At 46.6% G+C, this 26,731-nt stretch overlaps 1 protein-coding gene across 1 annotated transcript in view; it reads left to right on the forward strand.

The window, feature by feature from the left end:
• The window catches only part of USP35 (ubiquitin specific peptidase 35), a 33,394-nt gene extending 10,343 nt beyond the window's left edge, over positions 1-23,051 (forward strand). Inside the window, exons 4-10 of the mRNA XM_024200640.2 lie at positions 2,154-2,255; positions 3,901-4,059; positions 4,540-4,733; positions 4,848-4,941; positions 17,759-17,865; positions 18,962-20,198; positions 22,881-23,051. Coding sequence (XP_024056408.2) covers positions 2,154-2,255; positions 3,901-4,059; positions 4,540-4,733; positions 4,848-4,941; positions 17,759-17,865; positions 18,962-20,198; positions 22,881-23,051 — 2,064 coding nt within the window. The remainder of the gene's footprint in view (positions 1-2,153; positions 2,256-3,900; positions 4,060-4,539; positions 4,734-4,847; positions 4,942-17,758; positions 17,866-18,961; positions 20,199-22,880) is intronic.
• The last annotated feature ends 3,680 nt before the right edge of the window (positions 23,052-26,731 follow it).

Below are 26,731 nucleotides of genomic sequence, written 5' to 3' on the forward strand. Positions count from 1 at the left end.
TGTTTGGCATCCCGAGTAGCAGTGCCAGCACCTTGTTGAGTGGTGAGCCTCCAAATGCTCCTGTGAGCTGGGAAGCTGTTATCCTCCCCTTAGACAGAGGGAAATTCCTGGCCCAGAGAGGTCCGATGACTTGCCAGAGTTCAAGCTTCGAGTCCATGGCAGAGCCAGGAATAGAAGGTGGATCTGCTCACTCTCACACATGTGCTGTAACCACAGGCTCATTACGGTCTCTTTTTGCGGGGGACTCCTTACCACAGCACGAAAACCTCTCGGAGATCTTTCTGTGCCCCTGCCCTGACCCGTCCATCAAATCTATTGTTGTGCAGCCTCCCACATGGCAATCCCAGGAACAGGGGATGGGGCTTCTTGTCTCAGGAGCATCCCTTCCCACTAAGTCTATGCAGTCTAGGTCCTGATGACAGGAAGCCCCGCCACCCAGACCTTCCCTTTCTCTTGCCCTGTACCTCTCTCCTCTCCGTGATCTTCAGCATTGCAGGGTGTCTCTCCTTGCCATGCCCAGTGCCAGTGCTCCACCTTCTTTCCTTCCCCGCTTCGCCTGCCTGCCAAGTGAGCCATTCCCTGTTTGGTACTGGAGAGAGACGGGGTGCTCTGGAGATGTGTTGGCTCAGCAGCCGCCGCTTCTGGGCTGGCAGGGCAGCCAGGAAAGGAAGCCAGGGCACGCACTGAAGCGTGGGGATGTGGGATTCAGCATCTGTCTCATGGAGAGGAGGATAAAGAGACAGACCTCTCCCCGCTGCTCTGTGCTCCTTGCTTTGCTGCCGTTGAGCGGAGTGAGCCCCTGAAGGCCCAGTGGGGAGAGAGCAGCCTCCGTCTCGTCTCACCCCGCCGCTGTCAGCCGACGCACCTGGAATCGCAGCACTTGGGACTAAGCCGGGTGTGCTGGCAAGGCTGCTTCTGCTATAAATACACTTGAACTTGACTTCAAGAATTGCTCCCGCAGAAGTAGGAATCTGGAGGGTGCAGGGAACAGAAGCTGTTTCCCCTGGGAGCAGCTCTTAATTACTGTGCCCAGGGAGCTGACGTTAATGAGATCCCTTTTATTCCACCTGGGCTGCAGTCACCATTTGTGCCTTCGTCTCCTCTCACGGTCTCCCCGGTGCTCGGGTCTCCATGCTGCTGCCACTCCCCGTCTCCATGCAGAGAGGTCTCCATGTCAGGACGGCTTTCTTGATTTTTAAAACTCTCCAGTCTCCCTCCTGGGCCTTGTCTCTGTTTTTATCACTCCCCTGGCGTCTGGGTTGTGTTCATGGCTCTGCCACAGACCCACCATTGGGTCACAGGAAGGTTGCCACGTCCAGGGCTGGATTAACCCATCACTGGGCAGTGGCCTAGGCAAACGTACAGTTCTTGTCCTGTACACAGGGGAGGCTGCGGGGTGGAAGGTGGGGTTTGGACAGCGATGGGGGCTGACCCCTACTCTCCTCTTCAGACACCGTTGCCTGGTGCTCAGGGTCGCAGTATCACACAGGTTTGGCCCAGCCAGAGGTTGGAGTCTGGTCGCAATACCACTCACTCAAATTTGGCCCTGCCTCCCTCCTGTCAGTTTGGAGGGTTGGCCAGGCCAAACCTGAGTGGCTCTGCGATCCCATCATGCACCAGGTCGCAGGGAGACTAGGACCGGCTCTGTAAGATGGGATGCTGCAGGGTGAGTGCAGGGCGGGCTCACTTTCCAAGACTTCAGTCCCCCTCCCCCAATTCTCCTCCACGCTGGGATTAGCTGGGATTAGGCTTGCAGAGCTGGGATGGTGTGTACATATCGTGTCTGTTTAGAATGTAAGCTCTTCAGGGCAGGGATTGTCTCTCAGCCTCAACTAGCCCAAGGAGTCTGGGTTATAGTCTTTCATCATCCCAGAACTAGAATTATCCCTAATCTTCCAGGCCTGCGCCTCAAGAACATCCCTCTACCTCTGCTGTTATTAGACCCTGTACAGTCTAAAGTTGTATTCCATGGCACTCTCCCCATCCGTGCACCAACCAGGCCTCACCCTACTTGGCTTATAAGAGCAGATCAGAGAGTTTCCCGAGTCATGCAGAGGTGACTCCACCAATCTTAATAAGACCTGAGGCCACCATGTTTATGTGGTGCCTTGGTAGTGTGTGCACTTTGCATTTCTGTGCTTTTCCCTCCATAGGTCTTTTCCAAGTTGCTGTACCCCATTGTGAGGGATGGAGCGCTGTCCGTTCTACTGTACATGCTGCTGAGTTTCCAGCACTCGCATGAAGCATTTCACTTGGTAAGGCTAAATCCAGACTTTAACAAGTGTGTCATACGGAACATATCATACCTCAGTTCAGTATGATGAATGTAATAGCTAAGGTAGCTAAAAAAGAGCCTGGAAGCAAAGACACTAGAGAATCATCTTCCATGGCCAGAGGTTCTCAAGATTATTTTCATGGCATGCCACAAATCTGAATCCAGTCCTTCCTCAGCTGCTCCTCAGAATCTTTTGTATCCATCTCTACAGCAGATTGATGGTGGCACTAGGGGAACCAGAGTTGGTGTATTTGGGGTGCTCTGAGCCTAAGGAGTTGATTGCCAGGGACCAAGCAAACATTCTACAGCAAGAGGAGGGATAGCTCAGTGGTTTGAGCCTGCTAAATCCAGGGTTGTGAGTTTAATCCTTGAGAGGGCCACTGGGGAATCTGGGGCAAAATCAGTTCTTGGTCCTGCTAGTGAAGGCAGGGGGCTGGACTCCATGACCTTTCGGAGTCCCTTCCAGCTCTATGAGATAGGTATATCTCCGTATATTGCAGGAGACCAGGGATGAAGACTGGAAGCGGGTTCCTACCTTCTCCCTGACAACTCCTCCCTTCTTTTGCTTAGCAAACACAGGAGGCAAACCTGTCTGGCTTCCTATCTGTTTATATTGGCATGTATGTGTTTGATGAGGTCTGAGAAATGTTCATACAAGAGCTTAGGAAAATATTGATCGCAAAAAGGTGTTTGTTTCCCTCCCCAACAAAATTTCCCATTTTTTTCAATGAAATCGCCACAGATTAGCAAAAAAAGATCCATGCTTGAAATGAAAGAAGCATGCAACTGTTTTACAAGGCAGAGGCGGTGTTAGAGATAATTTCATTCAAAAATAGTAATTCAGGACAGATGAGGTGAAATCACAGGAAACAAATTAGTGAGAAATGTTGCATGAATTTTCATGGGAATTTTTAAACCAGGGTCTAGCACATTTGTACATTTGGGAACAATATATTAGTTCCATACTGCTACAGACCCAGCAGGGGGCACTTGTGTACAATTCTTTTGGGTTTGGAGTCTGTAAAATAAGAGCTGCGTTTTTGCTTTAATTTCCTCTATAAAGAGTGGATTTAAAACAAAATAATCAATTTGGCTATTTGGACATCTCTTCCCACCCATCCGGCTATAACAACTGTAGTGTAGTTTATAGAGATTGCAATAAAATGGTACAAATCACAGATTAATCAAGATAGATTCAATTAGCAATAGATGTAGCTCATAGTTTAAGGTTAAGCTCCTTAGTGCTCCATTCCAGCACACAACATTCCATTCCCTAGTAAGTGTGTGTATGGACAGATAGCACAGACTAAGAGAGAGGGTGAAATTCACCCTTGTGCAAAGGCCTAACACAGGGCCTAGGTAACACACTTAAGCCCCAATTAAGCCCTCAAAATAAGGTTTAAGATCCTGATCCTGCACCACTGAAGACCAGGGGGCTTTGCTGTTGACTTCAATAGATTCAAGGTCAAGCCCTAAGTGGGATTTAAGTGGTGCACAGGCCTTGTGTGCTGGCCCTCTGGAAGGGGTGAATTTCACACAGATACCTTAATCCAGCGCGCTGTGTGTGGTGTAGATGCATAACTAGTCTGAGCCTTATGTCAATGACTTAACTTTGCTATTTTTAGCTTCTTCCCCACATTCCCAGACTGGTGGCCTCTCTGAACAAGGAAGACTCCAACTCCGCAACAAGCTGCCTGGAACAGCTGGCCGAGCTGATCCACTCTATGTTCTTCCGGTTTTCAGGATTTCCAGATCTCTATGAGCCGGTCATGGAAGCAGTCAAAGTAAGGCATGCAGTTCTAGTCTAGTTCTCTGAACCGCATGTAAACTAGCTTTAGTTTGCTGTTCAGTACAGAGCAACTTTCTCATCATTAGAGATGGGCCTGAAACATATCTGAGCTCTCCTCACTCTGGGGGGAAGGGGATGCTTCAGATTCTGAATCTGGATCTAATTTGGGTAGCATGGCCCTGTCTTTGGGGGAAGAACCATCTCTTCCTGTGTGTCTGTGCAGTGCCTAGCACTGTGGGGTCCTGATCACAAGTGTTGCTTCTAGCCACCTCTCTAATCCAAATAAAATAGAGTAAGTTATACTATGCTTAAGCAAGTCACAGTGGGGAGTCAATACTGCCCCCTATGAGTTTCCAGTGACCTGAATTTCCCACTGAAGCTTTGCCGACGAGTTCCACTGGTACCTGTTAGTGATTCTTTATTACATCACAGGAAGTAAAATGGATTTTGACAAAAATCTCTGGTTGTTTCTAAGGCTCTTCCAATTCCAAATGAAGACCGAATTAAACATTTACTGGGACAAAATGCTTGGACCTCCCAGAAGAATGAGCTGGCCTGTTTCTACCCACGTCTAGCTTCCAAATCTGACACAGGGAAGATTGGGTTAATTAACCTGGGGAACACCTGCTACATGAACAGCATCATTCAGGCTCTTTTCATGGCCTCCGAGTAGGTTTCCTTTCCCTCTTCTCTATCAACAGTGCTGTGAGTTTGTCTGTTACAGAAATTGGGTTTTCCCAATGGCTAATTTTCTCTGTCTGTGTTTTTGATTTGCTTTTAAAGCTTTAGGCACTCGGTGCTGAATTTAACCGAAAGCAATTCTCAGCCCTTGATGACAAAGCTCCAGTGGCTCTTTGCATTTCTGGAGCACAGTCAGGTAATTATTGCACGTTCTTGTTTGTACTGTTCATGATAGAATGGCTCATCTGGGAGCTACACCCTGCCTGGTACAATTGCTGATAAGAGGCCTATGTGTCTTGGTGCAGTTTATAAAGTGCCCAATTTTGTTTCTGTTTTGTACTCCTGGAGGAATTCTGTGCCACTGCACAATGCAGAATTAATGTTCTGTGCAGAATTTCATGTTTCCCCTGCAGACCTGGGACTGCAGAATTGCTGGCTGCCAGTAGGGGCTGCTGTACTCTGCAGAGCCCGACTCTCCAGCTCGCAGTGAGTGGCGTGCCCAGCCTGGTGGGGATCTAGACTCTGCATGCTCAGGCTGCCTGGCTTGATCCTCATCTGCCCAGGGATGGGAGAAGGCATGGGAGACCTAGCTCTGGTAAAGGGTGAGGAAGGGCAGGGCCGCACCACACTGTTTCCCCCAGCAGGACATTAAAGAAGTTGTGGGGAGTAAAGGCTCTGGGAGGGAGGGGGTGCAGGTGTCTCGGCCAGGGGTGCCCTATGGCTGGACTCTGGGGGGAGGGAGGTGCAGGTGTTGGGCTCTGGGGGGCTCCATGCATCCCTCTCCAGTACCCTGCAACTGGAACTGGGTTGACATAGGGGTTTCTTTAACTCTCTACTCCTGGGGGAATCTTTTTTCTTGGGGTCTGTATTGTTGACATACTTGTTGACCGGTATTTTGAAATAAATTACCCAAATAATTGAAACTGGAGTGATTATATTGTGTTATTTTGACAAATAAAATATGCAGAATTTTGCAGAAGTTTAAAATATTGTGCATAGAATTTTTAATATTTTGGCGCAGAATTTTCCCAGGAGTAATTATGGGTTCAGATTTGGAAAAATATATGAGGTGGTCTCTCCCAAACTCTCTCACTCATGAGAATGGGCAGTCTTCAGATTATAATCTCTCTTGGTTTGGTTGGTGTAATAGTTAATATTAAAATTTAAATATTCATTCAATTCAGTGGGTTTTAGAGATGAATGAGTTCGCAGCTTTTAGAGCTCTTGTTTCAGGCTGCCTGCAGACTCAGGCAGACATCACAATAGTGGTGATACATGGCTCATAGTTTGAAGATTATCTTCACAACCTTAAAAGCTCAAGGCCAAGATTTTCAAAAGCGACTGACGAGTGATTTTGGGTGCTTCCATTTTGGATGGCCAATTTGAAGCCTCTTAGAGAGGCCACTGAAAGGTGATGGGTACTAATTCCCAAGCCATGGTCATCAGAGAGCTGGCTCTTCCTCATTTCCAGATGCACTGAAAGAAGATGAGAATGCATCAGTACTTTTCTGCTGTTGCTTTTCCATGCTAGCAACTGCTGTGGTTGCCACAAGGGTGTTACTCACCGGCTAGTGGGAGAGGAGGTGGTCTTCACAGTTATGAATAGAAGGGCATGTGCTCCACACAATTGCATGGGAAGGTTGGTGTCCACAAACCAATGGGCACAAAGATGTGGTCATGCTTTGAAAACACTTGAGAACGTCCAGCACTGGGGATAACCCCGGATGTACTGTCAATGCTGGATAAGAACGAATGTTGTCACACTTTGCCTAAGAGCTTGCTGCTTCATACTGTCTTCCTTCTCATTCAATCAGCTGCATTCCTACTGGCTAAAATACGTGGTTACTCTTATTATCCATCTGACCCTGGGGCCGGGGGGGCATAACATGTGGCAGTGCTTATATGGTCAATCACACTGTCTCCCTAATAGCTTCTAGCTATTGTCTCTTCTCATGTTGATCTTCTTTCAGCTCTTAAAATCTCTTCTCATGCGGAGCTGTGTCCCCATCCATATTAATTAGATAGCAGCTTCCTCAAGGCATGAGTTACATTGTTCAGTAATATAATACTGCCTACAGTGATCAGAATAACGGGTGAAGTTGTTTTATTTTTATAAAAGGATTTGGATCAAATTTAATGAAGGATCAAATGAACTGGTGAATGAATTAAATGGAAGTCTCTGTACTAGTATATAAATAGTTTAAACATGGAAAGAAGAGATGAATAAAAGGTGACACGAAGAAAATATATAAAATAATGAGTGGGCTAGAGAAGGTAGATCAATTGAATTGATGCTCCCAAGAGCAAGGAGACATTCAAGGAAATTGAGAGGTAGCCAGTTCAAAACTGATAAAAGAAAATACTTTTCCACATAATGTGCAGTTAGTCTGTGGAACTCATTACCACAAGGGCAAGAGTGTAGAAGGATTGAGCAAGGGGTTTGTTTAGGCATTTCTATGGACAACAGGAATATACAAAGTTACCCTCGTACATCATAGTATAAACAATTAGATGTTGGGGATTAGAAGTAAACTTCCCTCCGGCCAGGTTATCCGGTAATCTCCTCCAGCAGGGTTTCTTCCTCTGAAGCAGTGGGTACTGACCACAGTGGGAGATGAGATACAGGACTAGATGGACCCACTGGCCTGATCCATTACAATTCCTAGCCGTGTTAGTCTGGATCTGTAAAAAGCAACAGAGTCCTGTGGCACCTTTAAGACTAACAGATGTATTGGAGCATAAGCTTTCGTGGGTGAATATCCACTTCGTCAGATGCATGTAATGGAAATTTCCAGAGGCAGGTATAAATATGCAGGCAAGAATCAGTCTGGAGATAACGAGGTTAGTTCAATCACGGAGGGTGAGGTCCTTTGCTAGCAGTTGAGGTGTGAACACCAAGGGAGGAGAAACTGCTTTTGTAGTTGGCTAGCCATTCACAGTCTTTGTTTAATCCTGAGCTGATTGTGTCAAATTTGCAAATGAACTGAAGCTCAGCAGTTTCTCTTTGGAGTCTGGTCCTGAAGTTTTTTTGCTGTAAGATGGCTACCTTTACATCTGCTATTGTGTGGCCAGGGAGGTTGAAGTGTTCTCCTACAGGTTTTTGTATATTGCCATGCCTGATATCTGACTTGTGTCCATTGATCCTTTTACGTAGTGACTGTCCAGTTTGGCCAATGTACATAGCAGAGGGGCATTGCTGGCACATGATGGCATATATAACATTGGTGGATGTGCAGGTGAATGAACCGGTGATGTTGTAGCTGATCTGGTTAGGTCCTGTGATGGTGTTGCTGGTGTAGATATGTGGGCAGAGTTGGCATCGAGGTTTGTTGCATGGATTGGTTCCTGAGTTAGAGTTGTTATGGTGCGGTGTGTGGTTGTTGGTGAGAATATGCTTAAGGTTGGTGGGCTGTCTGTGGGCGAGGACTGGCCTGCCTCCCAAGGTCTGTGAAAGTGAGGGATCATTGTCCAGGATGGGTTGTAGATCACTGATGATGCGTTGGAGAGGTTTAAGCTGAGGACTGTAGGTGATGGCCAGTGGAGTTCTGTTGGTTTCTTTCTTGGGCTTGTCTTGTAGCAGGAGGCTTCTGGGTACACGTCTGGCTCTGTTGATTTGTTTCTTTATTTCCTTGTGCGGATATTGTAGTTTTGAGAATGCTTGGTGAAGATCTTGTAGGTGTTGGTCTCTGTCTGAGGGGTTGGAGCAGATGCGGTTGTACCTCAGCGCTTGGCTGTAGATGATGGATTGTGTGGTGTGTCCGGGGTGGAATCTGGAGGCATGAAGTCTTTATTTAATCCTTAGCGGTCGGTGGGTTTTCGGTATAGGGTGGTGTTAACGTGACCATCACTTATTTGTACTGTGGTGTCTAGGAAGTGGACCTCCCATGTAGATTGGTCCAGGCTGAGGTTGATGGTGGGGTGGAAGCTGTTGAAATCGTGATGGAATTCTTCCAGAGTCTCCTTCCCATGGGTCCAGATGATGAAGATGTCATCAATGTAGCGTAGGTAGAGAAGGGGCGTGAGTGGACGAGAGCTGAGGAAGCGTTGTTCCAGGTCAGCCATAAAAATGTTGGCATATTGTGGGGCCATGCGGGTGCCCATGGCGGTGCCACTGGTCTGGAGGTATATATTGTCACCAAATTTGAAATAATTGTGCATGAGGATAAAGTCACAGAGCTCAGCAACAAGTTGTGCTGTGTCATCATCAGGGATACGGTTCCTGACAGCTTGTATTCCATCTGTGTGTGGGATGTTTGTGTAGAGAGCCTCTACATCCATGGTGGCGAGGATGGTGTTTTCTGGGAGATCACCAATGCATTGTAGTTTTCTCAGGAAATCAGTGGTGTCACGGAGATAGCTGGAAGTGCTGGTGGCATAGGGTCTAAGCAGAGAGTCCACATATCCGGATAGTCCTTCAGCGAGTGTGCCAATTCCAGAGATGATGGGGCGTCCAGGATTTCCAGGTTTGTGGATCTTGGGTAGAAGATAGAATAACCCTGGTCGGGGCTCTAAGGGTATGTTGATTTGTTCCTGTGTTAGTGTAGGGAGTGTCCTGAGTAGATGGTGCAGTTTCTTAGTATATTCCTCAGTGGGATCTGAGGAAAGTGGCCTGTAGAATTTGGAATTGGAGAGTTGTCTGGCAGCCTCCTTCTGGTAGTCAGACCTGTTCATGATGACAACAGCACCTCCTTTATCAGCCTCTTTGATTATTATGTCAGGGTTGTTTCTGAGGCTGTGGATGGCATTGCGTTCTGCATGACTTAGGTTATGAGGCAAGCGATGTTGTTTTTCCACAATTTCTGCCTGTGCACGTCGGTGGAAGCATTCTATGTATAGGTCTAGACTGTCATTTTGACCCTCAGGAGGAGTCCATGTAGAGTTCTTCTTTCTGTGTTGTTGGTGGGAGGGTATCTGTGTATCAGTGCACTGTTCAGTATTATCTTGAAAGTATTCTTTGAGTCGGAGGCGGCAAAAGTAGGCTTGCAGATCACCGCAGAACTGTATCATGTTCGTGGGGGTACTGGGTCAAAAAGAGAGTCCCCGAGATAGGACAGATTCTTCTGCTGGGTTGAGTGTGTAGCTGGATAAATTGACGATATTGCTAGGTGAGTTAGGGGTACCACTGTTGTGGCCCCATTTGGCAGGTAGAGGAGGAGGAGAATGAAGAGGAGGCTGAGTTGAAATGTGAAGAATTTCCACTTCCACATGAGCCCTCAGAGAGACAGAATAACATTATCCATGATGAAATGTAGCCAGGACTCTGCGGTTAAAACGCTCCTGCTCATGGAAAATGCACCATGAGATTTTAAGGCATGTATGTGGCTGACACCTTCATTTCAAGTCTCATTTGAAAGAGTAAATAACACAAATAAAGCATGCACTTATACAACACCTTTCCCTTCAGAATCTCAAAGCACTTTACAAATGTAGGCCCATTTCAATGACCCTGCTTTACAGATGGGAAAATTGAGGCACGGAGAGGTTAAGCGACTTGCCTGAGGTCACACAGCAAGACAGTGGCAGAGGTGGGACTAGAAAACATGTTTTGTGAGGCCTATTCCCTTACTCTAACCCCTGAATGCTCCCTAATTGCAATGCACCAATGAAGTTTGCCCTGGTTCCTGAGTAGAAAGGCTATTTGTCTGGTTTAAAGTGGGACCGACCTAGTTTTGTAAAGTTCTGTCCCTGTCTGGTAGTGATTAAAACCAGACGTGGCTTTGTCCGGTGAAAATCTGTCTCCGCCGGAGGAGGCTAGTGGGGGCGGTGCCAGCTGCCCTTCCCTCTCCTTGGCTGCTAGAGGCTGCACACCAGGCAGCCAGCCAATACTTTGACGGGGCTAACAGCTGGTTAGACTCTGCAGGCAGGGGGCCAAACTGGCCTCTGTGCTGTCCCCTGTCAGGCTTTGGGAAGCCAGCAAAAAGGCGGTTACAGTAGTCAACATTTTGAGATTATGAGGAGGGACCAGTGTTTGTGCAGGGTGCACAGGATGAAAAAGGTCAGATTTTAGAAACAGCAGAGAGGAAAACACAGCTGGATGTGGGGGCACGGGAGAAGGAAGAATCAAAGAGGACTCACAAGTTAATGGTCTGAGTGGCAGATAGGGAAGATGGTGATATCTCAACAGTGAAGGAAAATGCAGGAAGGAGTTCCATTTTTTTGATTGTGTTAAATTTAAGATGAAAAGAAGATAGCGAGGGGGGATGTCAGAGAGAGATCGAGAGGGCAAGGCTGAAGTACAGGATTGAAACTGAATGAATTAGAAAGAATCATAGAATATCATAAAATATCAGGGTTGGAAGGGGCCTCAGGAGGTCATCTAGTCCAACCCCCAGTAACTTTTGTGCATCAAGGCCAAGGACTGGGGCCTGGTGGCTGAGGGGAGGTTGATAGACTGTTAGAACGGAGGGCTTGATATTAAAAGTAACCTCAGGCTCTAGCAGGAACCCATGTCTGTTCCCTGGTACTGCACCAGTGGTCTACACTACGACTTTAATTCGGATTTAGCTGCGTTAATCCGAATTAACCCTTCACCCGTTCACACTACAGAGCCAGTTAATTCGAATTAAAGGGCACTTAAAATCGATTTCTGTACTCCACCTCGACGAGCGGAGTAGCACCAAAATCGATTTTGTTAATTCGAATTAGGGTTAGTGTGGCCGCACACCACCGAATTAATGTGGTTAAATTAATGGGGTAGTGTGGCCGCACACCACCGAATTAATGTGGTTAAAAACCGAATTAATGTACTTAGTGTGGCCGCGCACAATCGAATTTATACAACCTGTTTCCCAAATTCGAATTATCTAAATTCGGATTAATCCCGTAGTGTAGACATACCCTCAGGTCTAGCAGGAACTCATGTCTGTTCCCTGGTGGTGCACCAGTAACCTCAGGTTTAGCAGGAACTCATGTCTGTTCCCTGGTACTGCACCAGTAATCTCAGGTCTAGCAGGAACTCATGTCTGTTCCCTCGTGGTGTACCAGTAAACTGTGTGAACAAAACTGTGACAGACAGTGTGCTTAAAAGGCTCTTAAACCCAGACTCCAGAGCCTGCCACACTTGACTCTCCCAAGCAGAACATGTGACTCCATCATGGTCACGTTGCTGCCTTGGGTTTATCGAAGACGTCGGTGATGCTCATGCGCCAAACAGAGGAGAAACGTATATGGTTTACAGCCAACTTCTGTTCTGGATGAGCAGCCAACAACGAAACAGTCTCTCTCTAACGGTGCCCTGGGGGCTCGTCTGAAAACAGTGGGAGACTTTCTAGCAGAACTGCTGCACCTGCTATCAGCCCTTGTGTGGCACCACTGTCTCTGCACCTAGACGGAGCAGTGGTGGAAGCAGCACATAGATGTATCTCAGAATAACTCGCTTACCTTAAATGCATATTACTGAGGCCATTCAAAAGCAGCTGGAATGTCTGGCTCGTGTTAGGATCACCTCAGTGGGCCCCACATGTAGCTATTCCTTGCAGAAAAGGGTAGCAAGTAGCAACATAACCAAAGGACTGGGGGATTCTAGGTTTGCTAACACCTGCTCCTTCACTTAGAGCAGAGGGTCAGATTCAGGTCTGGGGTAAGCAGGTGTGAACTTCACTGAAGCCAGTATTTTGCATACAAGAGTCAAAAAGAAGCTTCTTTAGTGTACCCTGCTGGGCCTTTTGGTATCAGGCTCTTTAGGTTCTTATATTGTGCTTGTCCCATCACCGTAGTAGGGGAACACATGTCAGTCTATCTGAACCACGGGAAATCTCTGAATCTTTTAAAAAATCCTGGTCCCTGCTGGAAAATTAATAATCTCCATGATCAGGGTGACTACACCACTGCTCATACAGATAGCGTGTTCCCTCAAACACTGATTCTCAATCAGTTCTCCGCTGTAGTCGATAAAGGCAACATCGTCTTGGAGTTTGTTTATAGTCACCGCGCTGAAACGCAAGACGTCTTTTAATCCCGAATGGCCGAAAGAATATGAGTTCATTGCTGAAAGCAGGAACGGAGAGCGTCGCGCATCTTGCAGCCTGCGTAGGAGTGATGTAGCTGTCAGCAATCGTGGAAAAGCAGATTTGAATCAACACATTTCTGTTTGTACTTTTCAGAAGAACTCGTGCAGTGCAGCTACTTCAGCTGATATGCAGAACTTCTTCAAAGCAAGCGTGTCGCCTCATGCCGATAATGTGACTGCTGCTGAACTTTGCAAAGTGGTCCATGCTGTTATGCATCACCATTTTTAATGAAGCATCAACGGTAGCGTAAAAGTTAATAAAACTATTTACCATGACTTGTCTGTGGCTAAAGACTTGACTTGATGAAAAAGCAAGGCAAAAAGCATTGAGCAAGAACATTTTAGCCCCATATTCAGTTCAGAAGCATTTAGAAAATATTAAGAGTAATGATCTATGTTTCTATTTGACCACTGATTCTTTAAATAAGGGAGCAGCAAAGTGTTTTTCTTTAGTCTTAAGGTATTTCAGCTTTGAAAAAGGGATTCTCCTGGATTTAACAGTGACAGTCAGGAAACTGTGCAAGCCTTTGCCACAGAAACATTTGGAAAACTCAAGGCTTTTGACCTCAGTTTGCAGAAGCTGTCAGCCTATGCAGCAGATAATAACAATGTTTACCCGAAACTAGGGCTGTCTATTAATCGCAGTTAACGCAAGCGATTAACTCAAAACAAATTAACTTGATTACAAAAATTAATTGTGATTAATTGCAGTTTTAATCGCACTGTTAAACAACAATAGAATACCAATTTACATTTATTATAAATATTTTTGGATGTTTTTCTACATTTTCAAATATATTCATAGATTCATAGATTCTAGGACTGGAAGGGACCTCGAGAGGTCATCGAGTCCAGTCCCCTGCCCGCATGGCAGGACCAAATACTGTCTAGACCATCCCTGATAGACATTTATCTAACCTACTCTTAAATATCTCCAGAGATGGAGATTCCACAACCTCCCTAGGCAATTTATTCCAGTGTTTAACCACCCTGACAGTTAGGAACTTTTTCCTAATGTCCAACCTAGACCTCCCTTGCTGCAGTTTAAGCCCATTGCTTCTTGTTCTATCCTTAGAGGCTAAGGTGAACAAGTTTTCTCCCTCCTCCTTATGACACCCTTTTAGATACCTGAAAACTGCTATTATGTCCCCTCTCAGTCTTCTCTTTTCCAAACTAAACAAACCCAATTCTTTCAGCCTTCCTTCATAGGTCATGTTCTCAAGACCTTTAATCATTCTTGTTACTCTTCTCTGGACCCTCTCCAATTTCTCCGCATCTTTCTTGAAATGCGGTGCCCAGAACTGGACACAATACTCCAGCTGAGGCCTGAGTAGAGCGGAAGAATGACTTCTCGTGTCTTGCTCACAACACACCTGTTAATACATCCCAGAATCATGTTTGCTTTTTTTGCAACAGCATCACACTGTTGACTCATATTTAGCTTGTGGTCCACTATAACCCCTAGATCCCTTTCTGCCGTACTCTTTCCTAGACAGTCTCTTCCCATTCTGTATGTGTGAAACTGATTTTTTCTTCCTAAGTGGAGCACTTTGCATTTGTCTTTGTTAAACTTCATCCTGTTTAACTCAGACCATTTCTCCAATTTGTCCAGATCATTTTGAATTATGACCCTGTCCTCCAAAGCAGTTGCAATCCCTCCCAGTTTGGTATCATCCGCAAACTTAATAAGCGTACTTTCTATGCCAATATCTAAGTCGTTAATGAAGATATTGAACAGAGCCGGTCCCAAAACAGACCCCTGTGGAACCCCACTCGTTATGCCTTTCCAGCAGGATTGGGAACCATTAATAACAACTCTCTGAGTACGGTTATCCAGCCAGTTATGCACCCACCTTATAGTAGCCCCATCTAAATTGTATTTGCCTAGTTTATCGATCAGAATATCATGCGAGACCGTATCAAATGCCTTACTAAAGTCTAGGTATACCACATCCACAGCTTCTCCCTTATCCACAAGACTCGTTATCCTATCGAAGAAAGCTATCAGATTGGTTTGACATGATTTGTTCTTTACAAATCCATGCTGGCTGTTCCCTATCACCTTACCACCTTCCAAGTGTTTGCAGATGATTTCCTTAATTACTTGCTCCATTATCTTCCCTGGCACAGAAGTTAAACTAACTGGTCTGTATTGATTTCAATTACCACACCGAATACAAAGTGTAGAGTGCTCACTTTATATTATTATTTTTTATTACAAATATTTACGCTGTAAAAAAGATAAACTAAAATTAGTATTTGTCAGTTCACCTCAGACAAATACTGTAGTGCAATCTCTTTATCATGAAAGTGCAACTAACAAATGTAGAATTTTTTTTTTTACATAGCTGCATTCAAAAACAAAACAATGTAAAACTTTAGCGCCTACAAGTCCACTCAGTCCTACTTCTTGTGCAGCCAATCGTTCAGACAAACAAGTTTGTTTACATTTACAGGAGATAATGCTGCCTGCTTCTTATTTACAATGTCACCTGAAAGTGAGAACAGGCATTCGTATGGCACTGTTGTCGTCAGCGTTCCAAGGTATTTACGTGCCAGATAGGCTGAACATTCATATACCCCTTCATGCTTTGACTTGTAGATTCCAAGTCTTATCTTTTTTTTACAGTGCAAATATTTATAATAAAAAATAATAAGATAAATAGTATAAAGTATAAAATATTTGTAATAAAAATAATATATATAGTATATATAATATACATATGTACATAATATAAGTATGTATATATAATATACAAATAATATATTTGTAATAAAAATAATATAAATAGTATAAAGTATAAACTATTTGTAATAAAAAATAATAATATAAAGTGAGCACTCTACATTTTGTATTCTGTGTTGTAACTGAAATCAATATATTTGAAAGTGTAGAAAAACATCCAAAACTATTTACAATAAATTTAAATTGGTATTCTATTATTGTTTAACAGTGGGATTAAAACTGCGATTAATTGTGATTTAATTTTTTTAATCATTTGACACCCATACCAGAAACTGAAAAATGCCAACCGGGATACTATAGCAGCCAGTTGCTTAGCACACATTCTTCATAGCACAACAGAGTACGCTGCAGAAAAACGTTGTCCATGTCGAACATTTAATTCTAAAGGTTTATTCCCACTTCAGCGTTTCTGCTACTGGAACAGAACAATAAAAGGCGATTTGTGACCGTTAGGTGGAAGAGTGCAATCTATTGAGACACGTTACCAGGTGGCTGTCTCTTTTGCTGGCAGTCAATAGTTTACTGAAGTGCTGAAACCCACTACCTAGCGATTTCTAGTGTTTAGGAGAGGAGGAGTGTCCCAAAGTAATCTGGAAATACTTTGGTAACAAGGGGGCTACCAGTGAGGTGGCTGAATTATATTTTCTCTTTGTGAGCCATGCCCTGAAGCTATTCATGGGCTGTATTGAGGCTTTAGAAGCCAAGTGCTTTAGTGTTCTTTCAGAGTGGTGCATGAGCTTACGAAGGGACTGAATATGAAACTGGAGGGAAGGATTAGGGACAAGTTCTTTGGATACATGTGAATTCTGTGCTCCAGGGACTTACTCAAGATATCCTTGGAAGGTGTAAAAAGGGCTTCACGACCTTTATGAAAGAACAAAGAAGTATCTGCATGACAGGTTTGACTTCATTTTGCCTTCACAGCAAAGTGTCCAAGTTAGCTCTTGAAAAACCCATCAGCTTTGAAGAATTTTTCTGAAGCTGTTTGCGCTTGTAGTGTGAAAGAATGAAGAATTTGGCACGATAGAAAGCGTAATCTCTTCTCTTGCATGAAAGGATTGCCTGCCTCGTGAAGAGAGGTACCCGGAAAATTTCACCAAAGCACAGGGCAACTTCAAGAACTTGAAGAAAATCAGCAGTTACATCTCTTCGGTACCAGGTGGCAATGCTCACACGGAGAGGGTTTTCTTTCTGATGATCACAGCTTGGTAGGGTGACCAGACAGCAAGTGTGAAAAATCGGGATGGGGGTGGGGAGTAATAGGAGCCTATATAAGAAAAAGACCCCAAAATCGGGACTGTCCCTATAAAATCCCGGGACATCTGGTCACCCTACAGGTTGGACAAATGAAAGGATGCAGAGGTCATAAAAGCAGAGCGCCATATATGTGTCAATTCAACAGAGGAATGCAAGAATATGTACGCTGAACAAGAACAAAGAACTTCTGAAGGCCTGGGATGGGCACCGATAAAGGGCTATGGTATTCTGTGAATTAGGCACATCACACAATCTGCTTCTCGCTAGCAAGCCTAACTGTCTTTACATTGTCACATTGTTCCCTACACACAAACGAACACCGTCTTTTATTGAGAAAGTTTTGAGTGACATTGTAATTTTTCATGCCGTTTGGTGTAATCATACACAGAGTTGAATGCAGGGTTTGCAGGCTGTTGCATTGTCGAGCTTGCCAAAAAAATCAGAATTAGTCTTTTACGATAATACACCGGAATGTGGCAATGTTTTGGTACAGGTTTTATTTGCTAACATTTCCACATGTGGGGTCACGCCGGCGGGAGTGGGGATGCCCTATATTCTGGGGATGTGTCAGCGGCCACCCTACTCCCGGAGTTTGCAGTGTACCGGCATTCTAAAGAAATCTTTTTATTGTCCTGCTAATGTTACACTCCAGGGACAGTTTTAAAACTGGAGTTTTTGTTAAACTTAGTATCACCTCCCGCAAAACAAACGCAGTTTGCACAAGCCCTGCTCAGTCCTTTCAGAGCACACACCACTCTGCTGTAACCAGAGCTGTCCCCTTTCGCCCCCGCGGCAGACCTTCAATCCTTAAAGGGACAAGGCACAGGTACCTCTATCCCTGACATTCGCTGATGAGTGCTACACTGCCTCCCAACAGGTTTCACTGACTGACTGTCTGCAAGGGCCTGACCCAACTCTCATTGATGTGAATGCAAAGTGATGCCCAATGGGAGTGGGATCTGGCCTTAAATGCTTCTCTTCCTCTCGTTTTGTTGCTGCCAGCGACCTGCTATCTCACCTGAAGGCTTCCTCTCGGCCTCCTGGCCTCCTTGGTTTAGCCCCGGAGCTCAGCAGGACTGTTCCGAATACCTGAAGTACCTGCTGGATCGGTAAGTGGCAGCCTTTGTACACATTTAGAGTGTAAACTCTTTGGGGCAAGAGGCAGGTCTCTTTGTTCTGGGTTTGTACAAGGCAGGACCTCCTAAACACAACATGATAAATTATAACAGAGATGCAAACAGCTGTTCGTCTGGGTCATCGTGCTCATCCCCTGCCAATGTGGGATTGTTCCCTAGAGAGAAAGTTGGAAGGTTTTCATGAATGATTTTGGACAACTAATATCGGTGATCATTTCCAAGGCTTTCTAAACATTGTATTGACTCACAGGTGAGTAATGTACTGGTGCTGGGGGTCTGAGTGAGTGAGGATACCCTAAAATGGCTGGGCTACTGAGGGGATAAGGAAGCTAGTAATGTCAGCTAGGGCCCAAGGGGGTTCTTTAGTTCACAGGATGGAGCACTGTGTGTTTGGAGCTGAAGGACAAGGGTTCTAGTCGCAGGTTCAATTATAAAGCCCTACTTTAGGCTCTCCTGTGTATAACTTTGGCTTGGAAAAATCAGTTTGGCCTGAAAACTGCCACATTCACCTTGAAGGCAAAGGGGATTGTCTCGGCCAAGTGTGTGGGAAAATCTGACTATTTTTGAATGACAAACATTTACATAAAAAAAACACCCTTGTTTGAAATTTTGACTTTTGTCTAAAATTTCTCTCTCTCTCTCTCTGTAGCTCAAAAGCCACAGATCCCCTTCAAATCCCTCCCAGCTGCAGGTGGGCAGGCAAAGGAGCTCTGGCAGAAATGGGGTGTGTGGCACATGAAAAGTGTATACACCCCAAATCCCATCCCCTCAGCGCCACTCAGGCAGAAAGACCACAGCAGGCAGGCTCCTCCATGCGCACACGGAATGGAGCTGCCAATCTTTACAGTGTGGGGAGCCACCGGCTGTGCTGAGCCCTAACGAGACGAAACTCCATAGAGTGAAAGTCTTTGGCCGAAAGTGTTGAGAAGCTGAAAGTACATCAACCTCCTAGAGGGTTGGGTGTGAAAAAAATAAGTAGTGAGAGGCGGTCTATGGATGAGGGACCACACGTTGGAGGTTACTGGTGTGTTGTGTTATTTCTAATGCAGGTTTTTTTCCTCTGCCAAAGGCTACATGAAGAAGAGAAAACTGGGAAAAGAATTTACCAAAAGCTTAAAGAGTCCAACTTGATGCCTCAGGCTGAGGAGCGCCACTACTTAAACAAGACATTAATTGAGAAAATGTTCGGGGGTAAGATGATGACAAAAATCCGCTGTCTCAAGTGTCTAAATGTCTCCTCCCGAGAAGAAGCCTTCACAGACCTGTCCTTGGCTTTCCCACCGTCCAACAGACACGTGCGTCGGCAGAGCCACACAGCGGTTTTACCAGTGGAAGAAATCGGCCCACAGATTATTGAGCCACCCATAAAACCACAGAGTCAGCTAACGGAATCTCCAAGGAGGCAAAGGAAGCACCCCGTGTCTGGAGAACCTCCCATCCAGCTCTTGCCAATAGAAACAGTAGGGTTCCAGGAAGCAGAGGGACAAGAGACTCCTTTCATCTTGAGATCCGACAGAGATCACGTCAGCTTGGAGAAAGTGAAAGATCCACTGTTGGCTTTTGGAGAGCAGACCTGTGGCTCCGAGGACTCCAGATCTGTCCCGGACTTGATCAACTATTTCTTATCACCAGAGGTGCTGACATCCGAGAATAAATATCACTGTGAGAAGTGCGCTTCCCTGCAAGATGCGGAGAAAGTGGCCGAGCTGACGGAGGGGCCACACTACCTCGTCCTCACCCTGCTGAGGTTCTCCTTTGACCTGAGGACCATGAAGAGGAAGAAGATCCTGGATAACGTCTCAATTCCATTGGTGCTGAAGCTGCCGGTCCTGGTTGCCTCGGAGGACTCCGGTGAAGTAGGCCAGAACAGGAATGATAGGGCTGCCTCATGCAATGGATTTGTGTCCGTGGTGTATGATCTCTGTAGCGTGGTGGTCCATTCCGGAGTCTCCTCAGAGAGTGGTCATTACTATTGTTATGCCAGAGAGTGTACCAGTACTAGTGCCAGCAGTCAGCCAAGGGACGGAGCGCAGAAAAGCACGTCAGACAAGCAGTTGGACTTTGAAATCCAGTGGTACCTCTTCAACGACACCAGGGTGTCCTTTTCCTCCTTCGAATCGGTCAGCAACGTGACCTCTTTCTTCCCCAAAGACACGGCCTACGTGCTCTTCTACAGGCAGCGGCCATGGAAGCAGAGCTGGGCTGTGCACGAGGCCGTTTCAGATGCCGTCCAGCTGCACGGGGAACCTTCTCCCAATAAAGACTTGATGGAAGCCATTTCCAAAGATAACATCCTGTATTTGCAGGTAACTCCATTTACCTTCAGCACCATGGGTTAGGGGAATGATTCTGCTTCCATCGAAATCAGTGTCAGCTTTTCTCTTGGCTTCAGTGGGAGCAGGCCTGTAGGTTACACACGTGGCTCCCAAAAGCTGAATCTTACCTCCCTTTTAAATCCAAATGTAAAGAGTTTCATTATGATTTGTTTAAGAGTAGCTCCAACTGAGATCAGGGCCCCATTGCGCCAGGCAATGCACAAACACAGAGGGAGACACTCCCTGTCCTGAAGAGCGTACAGTCTAAATAGACAGGTCAAAGGGTGGGAGGGGGAAAATAGGCCCAGAGGGGGAAGCGACTTGCCCAAGGTCACACAGCAGGTTGGTGGCAGAGATAGGATTAGAACCCAGATCTCCTAAATCCTAACCTAGGGTCCTAGCTTATGTGTTGCTTTCAACTGGTCTTGGTACAGTAAGCACCTGGGACTGCTGTGAAGGATGCTATATACATGTATGCTGACAGGCATTTTCATTCACTACCATCAAATCTGAGTGCATTGCCAACAGCGGCGAAATAATCCCCTTAACACACCAGTAACGTAAGGATTATTCTCATTTAAAGATAGGGAAACTGAGGCACGGGGAGGCGAAGTGACTTGCCCAAGGTCACACACAAGATGTCTGTGGCAGAGAACATCCATTTCCTGCCTCCTAGTCTTATTCCTTAAGTACATTCCACCCATTGCTGTTGGGTGTGTCGTGTTTTTTATACCAGACAGACCATAGGCATAAGGGCATTGGCTTAGTGTGGCCACAGCCCTATGGCTATTTGGGGAGAATCATCTCAACCAGCAACATGTACATTTCTCCCTCTCATGCCCGCCTTGCTGTGAGCATGGTCTGTGCATTTGTAGCCAGACTTCAGCTGGTTTCTGGGACTAACACTGCACTGCCTAGAGTGCTATTGACCTGGCCTGAATTGTACAGAAGGTTTTGGCATGGCTTCGTTTAGGTGTTTGAGTGACTTTAGTCCTCAGACGAGGTGCTGCACTGCCAGCCCTTGAGCCAGAAGGCCTCCCTCGTACACGCAATGGCTACAGCAAGAGTAGCGGCAGCATAAAGCTTCCTCCCATCCTGCCAGAATAATAATGCCTCAGGGCCGATCCCTCCAGATCAAGGCTAAGGATGGGAGGGCAGCTCAGTCTCCAGGCTCACTCGGATGGAATGGTCCTATGGAAGGTTGAAAGGTAGGCAGGGATGCATGCTGGACCTCTCCGCACTATGGTGGGGTCAGTCACCCTCCTTCCAAGGGGCTCTCTGCTGTGACTGCCTGTACAAAGGCAGTGTGATGGTGGTTGGGGGCGGGGCGGGTGAGCCCTTGTCTATAGAGACCAATTCAATGAGACTTTACTGCCAGGGCAAGCCAGACAAGGGTTGCCACAGGGCAAAAGAAGGGGGTCGCCTGTCAGAGGTGGGTATGACCCACCCAGGACCGGGTGAGGTTTGATCCCCTATGTCCATGTGTCATTCATGCCCACTCCTGTGTAATGGCAGGTCTGTACAGAGCATGATCCTTCCTCCAGGGTCAGCAACAGCTTTTCATGATTGCTTTGTAGTGTGACATAAAGAGAGAAATTTAGCCCTATCGAGGGAACTGTGGCCACTTTACTGAGAATATGTAACAGGAGAGTGGGCTTATGCGGTTAGGGCCAGTTCCTCAGCTGGTGTCAGATCAGTTAGTTTAATTGAAATCAGCTGCGCCAACTTACAGCAACTGAGGGTCTGACCCTCATGTTCTCCAAGAAGTCTGGAAAGCAGGAAGAAGATGTGTGAACTCGGAATAGAAACAGGACAATCTTCCTTAACAGTTTGAGTTTAAACTTTCATAAGCAGCAGGGGTATCCCATCAGAAGTAACAGGACCTGTTCCAAAGAGAAGAACCCAATGGGAAGGGAATTCCTCCCTTTACTCACTTAGACAGTTGGCATTGGCTAGCAATTGTCCCTCTTGTTACTTGTTCTCTGTCTGCTATTGTGGTATGAAATAGTCACTGCTTTTCATTTATGCTCCTCTGTCTGGGTTCTTCCCTCTCTCGCTGCTGTCTGTGCTTCACGCACCGAGATAGCTGAGCTGTGATCCCTAGAACAGTCAGAAGAAAGGACATAACTTTCTTATGTATCTCGGAGGTGCAGACTCACCCACAGGAGGTCTTGGTTGGGGTATGTCCCCAAGGTCTTCACACCTTTTACAGCCTTCTAAAGCAGAGTCAGGTTTCTAGGGCCCACGCCTGCCAGACACCGAGCATCCTCAGCTCCTGCTGACTTTAAACAAGTGTTTGAGGACCTTGGCGCCTTGCATGATCAGGGAGGGTGTGTGTTTGTTTCTCTTCAGCCTACCGTGAATTCAGTAATGGGCATTGATGGTGGCCGGGACCACCTTGCCACCTCAATCAGAGCTTCTACTAGAAATATCAGCTGTCGCTTCCCCCGTCACGCAGAACCTAGGAGTCCCACTTCCATGTTTCATGCCTTATCCACTAGACCACACGTTCTTTTTGGTTTAGGGCCAGCAGCTGAGTCTCAGGAGCCAGCCTCTCTACCTCGAGAGAATCTGGGAGCAGCTTTCTCACATGCCTTCCTCTGATGTGCCTGGATCACTAGACTTCAGATAAACAGGCCTGGCTTGTTTTGTTTTTTTTCCCCTTTCTCCCAGGAGCAAGAAAAGGAAGCAAGGAACAGAGCTGCCTACATTTCCACCTTGCCCAAATCCCCTCTGTGGTGGAGAGATTTTGACAGGGACAAGGATGACGAAGGCTCCTCCGGGGGCTGCGGTCCAGCTGCTGGAGGCGGAGGCTCGGGCTCGTTTCATGGACTAGTCTTCTAAAGGCGCCACTGAACCCGAACCCGAACTATAACCAACAAGCAAGAAGCCCCGCTTCAACTTCACTTCTAACCAAGCCGCGGGGCCCACGGAGGCCAGAGTCTCCTCTCACCTCCTTTGAAGTCAGCGTTACCAAGGAGAGGAGTTTGAATCCTGTCTAAGTAGAAGGACTCGCTGCCGATTCAGGGAACACATTGCTGGCTGGAGTTAAATCACTAGCACATGGAGATTCCCGTTGCTTTCTATGCACTTGGTCTGAACGCCTTAAAATAATATTACTAGCTGCTGAGCTCTGCGGTGACGAGCTACCGACTGATAACTAAGGGAAGTGCCACTTTCTTAACTGTAGCATCATCTTGCCTGCTGGGTACACCGTCGATCAAGACTGGGGCAGGGAGAGGGGCAGGGAAACAGGACTCTTTTGGAAGAGACCAAGTGCAGCGCCAGTGACCCAAATGCACAGCCGAAATCTTCCACACGGAAATGGGATTTATGGCCAACGTCTTCCAGAAGGGCCTAGTGATTTTCAGATGCCTCAGGTTTTGGGTGCCCAACTTGCCATACCCCTTAAAGGAGCCTGATTTTCAGAAAGTGCTGAGTATCTGCCCTCAGAAAATCAGGCCCCCTTTAAGGCATCCCATATTGGGCACCCAAAACCTGAGACACCTTAAAATTGCTAGTCACTTCTGGAAATCTCGCCTTGTTGAGATCACTGGGTGCAGCAGCCACAGCTCCATCTTAATCCTAGAAGCCAGGCTCCTTGATTCAAGATGGAGCATGGGATGCCAGTATAATACACTGGCCTAGTGTCTGTGATCACGACTCTCTCTAGTGGCTGGTCCCCAACAACTCTTATAGTCTGCTGCTTACTCACTTCCTGCAGGGCTGACTCCTCTGGTGTGAGTAGGATGGAGTTGTGCTGTTTATGCCAGAGGGGCTGGGTTCAATTCCTACTGCTGACTGTGGTGCGTGTGTGAATATTGTGTATCCATAGAACAAAAAACCCCCCAAATCCTGAATTAAATTCAAATGACAAAAACAGGAAGTCTATTAGAGAGGCTAAATGCAACAGATCAATTGTGGAATGAGAGTTATTTGTTCAGTTCTAATTAGTACTATCCAACCCTTTTGAGGTTTGCCCAGCACTAGCACAATTTCCTCTCACTTCTAATCATTCTAGCCCCCGTTAGGTTTTTTCTGAAGGATCAGCAGATGCAGAGTCCCACTCCAGGGCTCTTATTCAGGCAAAACTCCCATTAAAATTAGGGCGTCGCACCTTTTCTGTAGTGAAGTGTGCGCATCTTTGTTCCACCATGAGGGAATTGCACTACACGAGAAGAGGGTCTGTCTGGCAACGTCTCTCCTCCCTTTCACCTCGTGTAGCGGTGGCAGGACCGCTCCATGCTCTGCAGTTGCAAGGGGGCTCTGGGAACTGCAGGATGCCTCTGAAATCCCTCCCCATATTTTATATATGCTAATTCCCAGGAAGAGAAAGCTGTAGTAAGATCAGCTCCTCTTCACTTCCAGCTGGGAGCAACTGTAGCAAGATTTAGCTGGCTCCTCTTTACGCAGTCTGGAAGAGTGAGAACCCAGAATTCCTCCTTCGTCTTTCCTCAGTGGCCTAGCGGCAACTTCTTTGTTCATCTTGAAGAGAGGAAGAGTGGAGATGGTAACTCTCACTGAAGGCCGCATTCAGTGAGTGTTTGACCTCAGTGAAAGGAACTTATAGTTGAGTAAAACTAGGGTCACCATTTTCATTTTGGGTGCCCAACTGTGGGCCTGCTTTTCAGAGGTGCTGAGTATGCACAACTCCAGCTGAAATCCATGGGAGCTGCAGGCGCTCAGCACTTCTAAAAAATAACCAGGTTTTAAGATGGGCACCTAAATAAACGGAGACACCCAAAACCAGTCGCCACTTTTGAAAATATTTGAGAAGCAGTGAAATGGGCTGATAAATGGAAGGAAACTCTCAAGCTTCTTAGAAACCATTCAGGACTTTTACACCATTTAACTATATCAGAGTTCATGGTATTGGGAGGTAATGGCAGGAAATAATGGGAAGATCATCAGGCTTGACTCGTGAAACTCTTAGATTTGGGGTAAAGTTTTCAAAAGTGGCGTCTGCAATCACTGGGAGTTAGCTGACTTGTTCAGGCAGGTTTGAATTTCCCAGTAGGGGCTAGATCCACAAAGGGACTTAAACTGAGCATCGCAACACCTAACCTGTAGGTACCTTTAAAGGGGGTTCCACTCGCCATGAGTCCACCTCCTTGGAGGAAGGTCTGGAAATTAGCGCTCTCCCCATCTGGCTCCTCCTGCTGTTGGTTACTCACGCTGTGGCTCATCTCTCTCTTCACATCTCAAGGTGCTCTCTCTCTTTGTGACTCAGCCAGATCACTATATGGTTCCTCCCCTTCCTGGGTAACAAAGTCCCACTGGGCAAGCTGCCTGGATGCTGTCTCAGATGGTCTCTGTTCCACATCTCCGGGTCCTGTGCCACTTTGCCAGTTCTCCCTCTATGCTTTGTTCCAGCCCAGGGGCCCTGTGACCAGCAGCCAAGGTCTTTGCTGCTGTTTCCCTGGGCTTCTTCCTACCCTGCCTTTCTTAGGCTGGTTTCCCTCCAGGTGCAGCATCTAAGGATAACTGGCCCTTCCTGGCCCATGTTAACCCACTCAAGGCTTGTGTGGGCTACACACCCCATCACAGAACCCTGCCATCTAGTGGAGTCTGTGGCCCTTTGTTAGGAGCCCAGACTCCCTATACAATGTGTGGGGAGAGTTAGGCACCTAGGACTGGAATCCACAAAGCCAACCACCAGCCTAGGCTCCTAAGCCCTTCCTCATATGAGGAGCGGGAGGTGGTGGTAGCGGTCCCCGCCCCTCTGTGCAGCCCACTGTTGAGTACTCACCCCGCCTGTGGGAGGCCTGTATTCCAAACCCCTGCTCCAATGGATGTTTAGTTATACACAGTGGAGCAGCTTCAACAGAAGAGATTGAGAGAGATTTCCCCCAGACTACCCCACCACCTCTGGGCTCTAGCACTGTTTTGTATAGGGCCCAGTCAGGTGGCTTCTGAGCATGCCCACCTGATCACATCCCAAAGGTGAGCTAGGCAGGGGCATGCCTAGTTTAATAACCCTGTTGGAGCTTAGATGTGAGCTTGGTGCCCGGGCAGGTAGATTGCTGCATGCCCAGAGGTGGATTTTTTAGGCATTTGGGTGCCTTCCAGCGGAACTGTAGGCACCTAGAGAGATTGTAGGTGCCTAGAGAGTTAGGCAGCAGCTGAGCAGGGCTTGTGAGGATCTCAGTTTTGGATTTAGATGCTTAAATGGCAGTTATGCACCTAAATCCCTTTGTGGAACTAACTCTAGGGCCTGCCTGCATCTTTATATGCCTAAATCCCTTTGTAAATCTAGCGGTAGGTGACTTAGGAGCCCATGTCCCATTTAAGCTGTTGACTTTCAATGAGGCTTCGTTACACAACACACAGTCAGCCTGTGGCACTCATTACCAGGGGATGTTGTGAAGGCCAAAACTATAACTGGGTTCAAAAAAGAGTTCAAACCCTATGTTTTGGGTTCAAACCCCATGCTCTGGGCGTCCCTAGCCTCTGACTGCCAGAATCTGGGAGCGGGTGACAGGGAGTGGATCACTCAATAACTATCCTGTTCTGTTGATTCCCTC

This window comes from Terrapene carolina, unplaced genomic scaffold (assembly GCF_002925995.2).
Source record: "Terrapene carolina triunguis isolate 2854851 unplaced genomic scaffold, T_m_triunguis-2.0 Scaffold97, whole genome shotgun sequence".
NCBI classification, from domain to species: Eukaryota; Metazoa; Chordata; order Testudines; family Emydidae; genus Terrapene; species Terrapene triunguis.